At 36.3% G+C, this 10710-nt stretch overlaps 2 protein-coding genes across 9 annotated transcripts in view; both read left to right on the forward strand.

Moving 5' to 3' along the window:
* The window catches only part of RNF111 (ring finger protein 111), a 46323-nt gene extending 36282 nt beyond the window's left edge, over nt 1–10041 (forward strand). For 2 of the 8 annotated variants that reach the window (XM_026855959.1, XM_026855960.1), the window contains exons 11-14: nt 5718–5810; nt 6727–6822; nt 7662–7789; nt 8334–10041. In XM_026855959.1, the coding sequence (XP_026711760.1) occupies nt 5718–5810; nt 6727–6822; nt 7662–7789; nt 8334–8451 (435 nt within the window). In that variant the 3' untranslated portion in view covers nt 8452–10041. Of the gene's footprint in view, nt 1–3177; nt 3210–5717; nt 5811–6726; nt 6823–7661; nt 7790–8333 lie in introns of those variants that run through there. The other 6 variants (XM_026855961.1, XM_026855962.1, XR_003399138.1 and 3 more) reach the window with 5 other exon arrangements.
* The window catches only part of CCNB2 (cyclin B2), a 6821-nt gene continuing 4637 nt past the window's right edge, over nt 8527–10710 (forward strand). The window contains exon 1 of the mRNA XM_026856094.1: nt 8527–8607. Coding sequence (XP_026711895.1) covers nt 8527–8607 — 81 coding nt within the window. The remainder of the gene's footprint in view (nt 8608–10710) is intronic.

Below are 10710 nucleotides of genomic sequence, written 5' to 3' on the forward strand. Positions count from 1 at the left end.
CAAACTACTGCCAGACCATAAAGGGCACAATGGATTAGTTGGTCTTTAATGATGCCAGTACTATGATATATCAGTTTCACATTTTAATTGAATGCAGATAATTTAATCTTCATCTAGTCAGTGCTGGAATGGAGACTACAGTTAATCCTCAGGGAGACCAAATGGTAAAGATATGTTAGGGGAGATAATTAGTGTTCAGCAGCTTTGACAGTCCAAATAAAGCATGGGGGAAACAAAATCTCCTTCTAGCTTGATTGAAGAAACTTTCACCTGTTTGTTGCTTCAGGATGAATCCTAGATTAAAAGCAGTTAAACAGAGTTTACGTCCTATCTGTGTAGACAAGGATTAGGCTGCTTCCCTCCTTGATTTAACACAGTTACTTTGTTAAGTGTGACCTGGCTTAGTGTAGTTTGTGTTCCCATCATTATGGCTTTAATGCCGTGTATGTGCTGAGGAAAGATCTTCTGTCAAAGTGATTTTTACAATGGATTCCATTCTGCAAACTTGAACAATGTTTTTTTTAGGAAGAATCAACTTAAGATCAGTGCATGGCATAACTAACAGAACGTTAGACAGGACAGATGCAGGAGACAGAGGCTTTATCTGTTCCTCTGTTCTCTGATGCCAGTGCTTGTTGTTAGGTGACTCTTCGGTTTCTGTTTACTCTGAGGGATTTCGGCTTCTCTTTTTTGCCTAGCACCAGTTACCACATCTGGGTGGACAGAATGGGAATTTCTGTGACTTAATAAGCTGAGATGGATGTTAAAAGGAATGTGACTTTTTCATATACCATATGAAAACATAACTTTTATATGGAATATATGAAAACATATGCAATATAAAATATCAAAACATAACTTTTTTCATATGCCATGTCTGACTAGCCAAACCATACTTAAAACTGTAACACATACCCAAGCAGCATTCCTTTTCATTCCTTTTCTCTGTTGCTTCACAAAAGAAAAGGCATCCTTGTTTGTAGTGAAATCTGGAAGGGGAAAAGTCTGAAAAGAAATTTCCAGAAGATGTTTCTAAATTTGGCCAGAGGACACCCTGAACTGGTCCCCTTCTCTGTACTGCTGGCTTTCCTGAGTCTTGTGTTTTCCAGATGTTATCCATTTATCTGGACGACCAGAATGCTATCTTTGGCTGTAAAATCAGTTACTTTTTGTAGTAGCAAAGATGATAATATTTCTAACATTTTTCAGGATTTAAAAACCCAAAAAATATTTTAAAATGGAGAATAATATGTTACTCGCTGTAAAGTTTTGAAAGGCTACAGACATTTAGAAATTTTAATTTATCTTTGAAACAGGAACTTGATCTGAATATTAGTTTGATACTGGGACACTTAAAAAAAACCCATCAGTGCTTTATACCTTAAATTTGCACTGTTTATGAAAGGGTTATTTTTATGACTTGGATTTGTTCCTGTTTGTCATTTAATGGAGGATGAGGTGGAAGGTTAAATCTAGAAGGTCTTGTTTCTCACCCCTTCCATCTTCTCTTCTTCATAACCAAAGAACAACAAAATATCAACTCTAAACTGATAACTAAATCTTAAATGGAATATAGGCCTGAAGTGAGCAGTGTTCCCTTTGTGCCTTTTAACTTAGTATACTTTTGTTTAGGTGAATAACTAACTACAACTAGTCTGGGATTTTGACTGTTAAAACATAAGCAACAAACCTGCCACTGATAGAGTGTATTCTAGTCAGCTTGATGTTTTTAAAACATCCAAGGCTGTCAGATACAATTTTTAGATCATACTACGCCTAGTAGTGGGACTGGTGGCGGGTGGTTTTTTGTGGGTTCCTTTGTTATGTTTTTTTCTTTTTAGTTTCTGTTTTATATATCTTAAATAATGGAAACTATCTACGTGCCTCTCATTGTCTCAGCTACCTGTTAATCAGAGCAGTTCCAGGGATATGCTGTTCCAGTCTCTTTGACTCCAGCTTCTGCCTTTGACTAGTTTGTTGTTGATTGTGAATTTGGGGGGGGTGGGGAATTATCTGGACTTTACAGTTTGCAAGCTATGGTGTAATAAATTTCTATAGGGTTGATGCAGGCCTGGAGAAGACTCCTTAATTTATCTGTGAACCTAGACTGCAGTTTGTCAGTTAGAGGGAGATCTCTGGGGCATAATTTAAAAAAAAAAAAAAGTTCTTTAACCTCCCTCAGGTGTTACACATCCAGCTTTCATACACTGTTGCCCCTTTTTCTTTTGTTTCAGAGCCTTACTGTTTTATCCCTTTAACTGTTAAATGTCTTAGAGTGGTTGAGGCCACCTTTATACTTAGTTGTAAAAAATGGGAGGGATTTGGAGGTATAGGCAAGTAGGCCACAGTACCTTGTGGTAGGTCTGTGCTGGTCAGATGTATTTTGATGTGGCAATAGTAGTTTAAGGTGAGCTTCAGGTTTGAAATAGCCTTGATTAGCTGCACGAAATTTAACTGCATTTTTCAAATAAGAAAACGGACTTTTGTAATGCAGGTGTTACTTTTTTCTTAAGGTAAATGTGAATTATTTTTCTTCATTTTTTTGTAAAATATAGGTTATTGAAGAGAGGTCATTTCCCTCAGATGCAGATACAGTTAGGTTTAGGTTTGGGATTTGTTTCAATATGTATGAAGATCATACTAATGTGAGCCACTGAATAAAAGGTTGGGATGGAGTAGTACCATACACCTGTTGGGATAAGTAGTACTGTACAATGGAAGAATCTCTTCACTGTCTGGCAACTGAAAGGCAGAAAGATCCTGGAAAGATGGGAGGTGTTTAAAGGAAGATGGTAAGGAAAAAAATCTTTCCTGCTGGTTCGCTACTTCAAACTGTTTCAGAATGTTTGTGTTGTAAATGGTTCAGACTTAGTCTTGAATTTTTTATTTGCTGCAAACTTTTGTGATGGTGGGAAGTGTCAGTAGAAAGTGCAAAGCCAGAAACACATGATACTTGTTCTACAGGAAACAAACAGTACTTGGCAAGCTGGTACTGGAATTTGCAGGTCCAGAATATATTGCTTTATATATTATAATTTGGCTGTATCCAAAAGTATACAAGCACTTAGCCCAGACTGGCATTATCTTTAACTCTTTTACTTTCTTTATTAGCTTTAAGCTTTTTTTCTTATGTTCAATATGAAAACTTACTGTGAAAACACTTCTGTTTGTTTCAAGAGAGCTGGAATCTTCGCGCTTGAAGCTTTATGATAACTCAAAGGGATTGAGGTTAGATTGTTCTTAGTTGAGCATTATTGATAGTTCTCTCTTGCCCCTCTTTCCTCCAGCTTGTAGTCACAAATGTAATTAGTTAAAATCTTGCTATGTTAGCAGACTGCTTATTCTGCCTGCATAAAAGAGCTATTTTTTCTTACAGAGATGCTTTTTCAAAATACGGTGTTTTACCTGGCCAGACATATAAGCTGTGCTCTCACAACGTTGTATAAAAGCCTGTACATCATGTACCTTCAGGCAGTTTTGCAGAGGTGGTATGCCATTACCCATCAGGATAATATGAATGAAGGCCCATATGTTATCATGAAAATGTATTGTCCCACCCAGTATTTCTGTTGTTCAGTATTTCGTTGTGGCATGTACTCTGAGAAATTCTTGGTTGGCTTTGTACTGTTTAAATTTAGTATGTTTCTCAGTCTCCAGTAGCAGAATCTTTTCCAAATGGGAGACTTGTAAAGGTGGATGTCACTGCAGTTGATGAACTCCGACCTTTGAGGCAATTGGAACTGTAATTATTGCATTACAGCAATACCCCTGTGCCTTCACAGCTCCTACAATGATGCAGTACCTGCACAATCATGTGCATTATTTCCCAACAGACTGTTTTCAAATCCTGGTGAATCAAAAAAAACAAGCAGTGAAAGTCACTCCTGACACTTGGGTTAGGTTTTGTCAGGAGTTTCCTTTCCTTGAGTGGAGGCAGTTGATTCACGGTATAACAACACCCAGTGGAAGCTTTCAAATTATGTCAAACAGGTCTGTGCCTAGCAGAAACCTGGGGCAGCAAATACGCTCATAGTGGGATGAACGACCTCATTCTTTAAATGGGCTTTCTGTCAACACTGAACACCTGAGACATATTTCTTACAGTGTAGTTTTTACCAATTAACATATTTTTAATGCACTCCAAATTCCTTTTACAGCTGTGGTTTATATTGTCAAAACAGTAAGACCTGTGACACCAACAGATGTTACTTACATGAAATGTTTAAGTATGCAGATGAATATACATGTCTTGTGATACAAAAGTCTATATTTGCAGTCATATTGAATTCATATATTAGTATATAATCTCTGTAAATACATTCTTCATGTTGCACAACAGCTTAAATCTTTAAACAGATAGACCGCTGGAGTCTGCAGCAGTCATCCTGTCTTGCTTGTTTCCCATCTTTGGCTCTGATTGGTACCAGACCAACAGATGCTTACACTGCTTATGAGAGGGGCAGCCCTATATTAGGATTCTGGAAATGTTCTGGAAGTTAAATCTCTATTTCTATTACTCTGGTTTGTAAAATTCTAATACTAGTATTGTGGCTGTATTTGTGGCTTATATTGTCACTACATGGTCATCATTTAACACATATCATATAAACTGCTTTAAAATAATGAGGTTATGTTTTCCTTTTCTGAAAAAAATTATTTAGGGCAAAGAAATATTTTCTGTCCCTGTCAGTTTTTAGTTACCAGGCAGGGTGTCAAAGACAGAAACATAGCTTATTGGTCTGTATTCTCTCATGAGATGAATTTTGAGCTGTCATATACAGCAGCAGAGGTATTGCCAGCTGATAGAACAGCAGGGAAGATAGTACTTAAGTACTTCATGTTATTTCCAAATGAACTGCTGCTTACAGTCCTCATATCAGTGCACTCTACATGATTAAGTGAACTGAATCTGCTGGTCATTCCTTTGTTTTTTTTCACCTGATCATTAAAAATTGTTGCTGGTATGTTTCTGACAAAAAGCCAATATCATTATTCATTTATCTTGTGGGGGTAAAAATGAAATGCAGAAGCCCAGCTGTGAAGGTGGTCCTTGGTGTATTAACTACCTTTCTGCTTTCCTGTATGTAAAGTGATGTTAGTGCCTGTAAGGGTGTATGTTCGCTGCTTGTATCTCTTAACATGCGAGGAAGTCAGCAGTGCTTGAATATAGAGTGTATGGAGAGCTGCCCATGTCTTAGATGTGAGTTTTGAGTGTGACTTTTTTTTTTATCTGCCTCTAAATTTAAAGTGTGTCTGAAGATGTTCAGTTGTTTTGGGTAAGATAAGGACATTGGTTGTTTTTTCCAGAATGACTGCTAGCCTTGTTTCTTCTGTGGTACCAAAAACTTACATTTGAGAACCTATAGAAAGTCCTTCTCATAACTTCATGCATAGCTTTTAGGTGGTTTGTCTCCAGTGTTTATACAAAGCAGGTTGAGATTTTGAGACTTGGGAAGTGAGACCAAGCAATATGTGATGCAGCTGTGGAGAGACTATGAGAGATGATCTAGTCTCACTTCTGGTTTGCTTCTGGCTATGTTTAGAGAGCTCAGAGTGGTGCTGTGTTATGCTGTCAGTTGGAATTGTATGCTCAAGCTGAGGACTATAAATAATAAGTGATTCAAAAAAACCAAAAGGATCTTAAATTTTGCAAAGTGAACAGTAAAATACTGAAACTGTTCTGAATAGGTTTAACTTAACATCTGCTGTTTGAATAGGTACCAGACATGGCGGGCTACCCTCACATCCGTTACATTTCATCGGGATTGGATGGAACATCATTCAGAGGCCCTTTCAGGGGCAATTTTGAGGTTTGTAATAGAATAAAACTAGATATATGTCAAAATGTGTCATGAGGGAATATGGGGAGGGTGTATGGTAGAGCTAGTTCTGTAAATAGATATAAAAGAATCATAAAGAAAATATACTGTATTTGTAGAATGACCTTGCTGTTGTGACCTGGGATAAAAACATATTGAAAAGTCAGTCAGTAAAAGGTGCCCTGGACAATGTAGGCTTAGGTGGTTACTAACTGACAGGTCATCTTCCTCTGCCCACCACCCCAGCTAGTAGTATTCACATGGTATGTTGGTCAAAGGTAGTGGTGTCTCTGAATAACCGTGCCAGGATCCTCCTAGTGAGGCTAGAACTTGGCAACTTTAACAGTGCTGTCCTGTTTGTTATGTAGTGGAAAAAAAAAAAAAAAAAAAAAAAAAAAGAAAATAAAAGGTATCAGATGCAGAGAGTTAATGACCTGGTCCACTGAAAACATCTTCAGTGACATCTCATGGTTCTAATAAACTCATTGCTGGAGAAAAATAAATCAGCCATTGTATTTCAACTCAAGCAACTTCTTTTTCTTCTGAGCCTTAATGACTGTTGGAAAGCAGTATTTATATAGTGCATTTTAATTGCGTTGTCCTCATTAGAGACACAAGTACGTGTGAACATACTGATAACAATTCTTAGCTGACAAACAGCTTCTAATTTTTTTAGTAGTAAATAGTGTTTCCCTGTAACTTAAAATACCAGGAGGTGTTGTGTGGGTTTTTCTACAGAAACCCATTGCTTTTCCCACACAACATACTCTTTTTTTTGCTTTGCCTGTATTTGAGTAAGCTGGGAATTGAGAGTTTGTCTTTCTACAAATGGGTTAGAATAAAATTAATATTTACTCAAGGTAGTTGAAGTAACAGTTGATACACTTTATTCCTTGATCATTTTTAGGAGCTGATTCACTTGGAGGAACGATTAGGCAACGTTAATCGTGGAGCAACACAGGGAACTATAGAAAGATGCACATATCCACATAAATACAAAAAGGTGAGGATTTTTCAAATTGTGGCCTGTCTGTAATTCTTCTTTGAAAATGAAAAACGTTGAAAAACATTTATGTTTAGCTTAAATCTGCAGAAATGTCAGCTTCAAAGAAGGCAGGTTTTCTGTATCTTGCGATTTCAGGGATTGTAAGCAAAGGTCATAATGCCACTTCTTTCACAAAGAAATGTGATAAACAAAAGTGGTTTGATATGATTTAATAACTTGTCCAGCAGTTATGAATAGCCTTGTGAGCTTGGTAATAGCTAAATTGTCAACAGACTTCTGTGTTAACTCATAAAATAAGACTTTATTTTTGCAATAAATTGTTTATGATGCTTACCTGCTTGGTATGTTTCATTTTAACCTTTACTCTGATCACAGTAGAAGACTGGGACACTAGGAAGTTTTGAATCCCGTACAGAATTTTGGCAACTTGTCATTCAGTTGGAGTTTGTTTATACCATAATATAGAATTCCATCCTCATTTACATAGTGTTCTTTCACACTTGATACAATAGTGGCTTAAGATACTAGATTTGACAGGATCTTTTTTTTGCCTCTTCATGAAAGAAATGAAGATATTCATGCATTGACAACAAGTAAAAAGACTGGTTGCAACAATATGAAATTAATATAGTCACAGTATAGTAAACTTTTGTAATTAACAATAGTTAAAGAAATCTGAAATGTCTTGTGATTTTTGCTCCAAGTGCTAGTTCTTGATTCATTTTGGTTCAAATACATTTGAATAAATGCTACAAAAAGTTTTCAAAGTATGTGTTGAATATGTATTAAAAACAGGTTTTACTCAGTTTGTCAATAATGTCATCTCTACTAATAAGGTAACAACTGATTGGTTCTCACAGAGGAAACTGCACTGCAAACAAGATGGGGAGGAAGGAACAGAAGAAGACACAGAGGAAAAGTGTACCATCTGTTTGTCTATATTGGAGGAAGGTGAAGATGTCAGGTAAATAGTACCCCTGAATATCAGAACATAATGTTAATGCTCTGGCTTTGAGGCCTTACTGGAATGTGGGACGCTACTCTGCAGTACTCCCTAGGTTAAGAGTTACAATTAAAGACTATCTGTCATTGAACCAGTAGATAAAACAAGTTGCAATTGAAAACATCCATTTTTTGGTCTCTATTATAGTCTTTGGGTAGAATGTAGGTTATTTTCTTACAGTCTTCCATAAGCTGACTGTGTCTGTCTTATGATGTGAGCCCAAGCTGATACCCTCAGTTAATCAGAACTGTCCATTTTCATTTTTCTGGTGTAATGCTACTTAACCAATAACAGGTTTAAATCAGTGTAATGCAACAGAAGGTAGCTGATGCTTGACTTTGTTGCCCATATCTGTTTCTTCCTAAACTAGACAAAATGCAGTGAAACTTGTGGAAAAAACGTGCAGTAGAGACTCAGTAGCAAAACCCACCCTGCTGTTTTTGTAATGGGCATGTTGACATGGAGATGCTTTGTTAACACCAACATCTTTCTGTTCTGATGACAGGCGCCTTCCGTGTATGCACCTTTTCCACCAAGTATGTGTAGATCAGTGGTTGATTACTAACAAGAAGTGCCCCATCTGCAGAGTGGACATTGAGGCTCAACTGCCTAGTGAAAGTTGACATGGCTTTCCAGAACTCTTGTCCTTCCTCTCACTCCCTCTCATCCTCCTGGTACTGCAGTCAACCAAAGATGGCATGACTTACCTGCGCAGATTTGGAAGCATTGAACCTAGAGTGCTGGCTCTGCTATATGGTACAACTAATGCTAGACCTACAGTTTGTGTAGAAGACAGTTGAGTTTCAGTGTATTTATAAAACATTTTTTTAGGTTTTACATGTTTTCTTTTAATTCATTACTGTATTTTTGCATGGTTCCTTGTATTGCATTTGTTTGCACATATTACGGGCTGTGTGACCCCAAACTTGCAGGCAAGACTTAGCTGCTTTAGTAAGTAGAATTGTGTGGTCTCTTTTGGTATGTTTTACATAGTATCGAGCTTTGAAAGTATGATTTCATTCATTACTAACCTCGGATTCTTTAATTTAATCTATCATATATTTTAGTTTAAATGTATAAAGATCATCTAGAAAAGGATAATATTATGTATTGAGACATTCCTTAATTAGGAAAAAATGGCTGCTGTATATTTACAATATCAGTTCTGAGTCAAATAACATCCTTAATACTGGGAACAGAATATGAACTCTCTTCAGTCTGACTGATACATATAGCATACTCATCACCAGAGTTTTCGTCTGATCAGATTTTTGTGTTCGTTAAAATTTCAGCACAATGCAGATATATTTGAATGTCAATATTAAACATTTAGACTGCTGTTCAGATTGTATTTATCATTTCCTTCCTATGTCTAGAAATTTGAATCCCTAACTTAAATATTTGCTGCTGTGAAACAGCTCTAGTGAACACTAAATGTTGATTACAGTTAGCTGGATTGTAGATACTTGCAGATTGAATTTTTAGGGAAATGGAAAAAGAGCTTAGAATCTGTTTGGTCTTCTGCTAACTTAAGTTGAAGTATCTGCGTACATTGAGAGGGGTTTTTGGGTCTTTTTTTGAATATAAAACCATTCAATAAGGACTTAGAGCTGCAAGGTTTTTTTTTTTTTTTTTTTTTTTTTTTTTTTTTTTTTTTTTTTTTTTGGCAGATATACATGCGTTCATAGAACTTCTAAGGATTCCAGGCTTGTCTTGGGATTTTTATTAAAATTAATAGTTAGCTAAATCCACTTGTCTCTTGTTTTATTTTTCATTAGTAAATTGAAAGCCTGTAAATTTCTGTAGAAACTGAGACACAAATGATGTGGTTACCTAGTTTTTGCCTTGATCATAGATTCCCTCTTTATAAATTACCAACAGTCCATCACTGATTGAAATATTTTCTATAGTTAAGATTTGCTGCATAATATAGTATATAGAATTAAGTTATAATGTACTAACATTTCGCCTTTGGAGGAGGTTTTAATCCACATCAGGATCCAAGTTGCTCATCAACATTCTTTCACATGTAATAGATTATAGTTTATTTAAATGTGCTCAAGATTGCAAAATGCAAACGTGCAAAACATTGAGACAGTATTACTGTCACTTTGCAAAAGATGTTCCTCGGGGATCATATATGGACATGTCAATAAGCTTGCATTAAGCCACCTGCTTTGTAAGTGGATTGAATAATAAATACCTTCAGTTTCTCTTGTCTTTGTCTTTCATAATCAGATTAAGTGTAAAATGGTTTATAGTAAACCTAGGAGATGAACTGTTATGTTTACACTAAGAAAAGCGATCCATTTATAAATATTACCTTATCTAATTTGATGCCTGGTTTTGTCTGGTTAAAGCTGCTTCCCTTTTATAATTTTTTTTTTATCTGCTAGGAGTAGCATTTGCCAGTGCAGTGTCTATTGCTGGCAACAAATTTAACACCTCTGGCACTGAGGCTTTAAGTGGAGAGAAATTTTATTCCAGCATGTGTGATAAATGGCCATTTTCAAGCCTGATTGCATTGCTAAAACTGAATTTAAAACCACTTTGTGCTTGTATGATGGGGGATATGGGAGAAAGGCAACACATGATTTGTCTGCTTCAAAACCTGACATGGTTTTATGCTAAAGCTTCTTGTAGGACTGTACTACATGACTGTAGGAAACTGAAAGTGAGTATGAAGTTGAAGCTGCATTGGTAACAATGAATAAAAGTAACTGGAAGGACTGAACAGACACTTCTTGTTCTTCAGTGATTGTTGAAAAGGAGGGAAGGTGGTTGACCACTAATGCTTGAAGTCTAATAATACTCACTTTTAAAAGTTTCCAAGAAGGTACTTGAGAGACATGGGACAAAAAAAAAAAAGGGGGGGGGGGGCA

Source organism: Athene cunicularia (genome assembly GCF_003259725.1).
Source record: "Athene cunicularia isolate RWA chromosome 10 unlocalized genomic scaffold, athCun1 chr10_part1, whole genome shotgun sequence".
Taxonomy (NCBI): domain Eukaryota; kingdom Metazoa; phylum Chordata; class Aves; order Strigiformes; family Strigidae; genus Athene; species Athene cunicularia.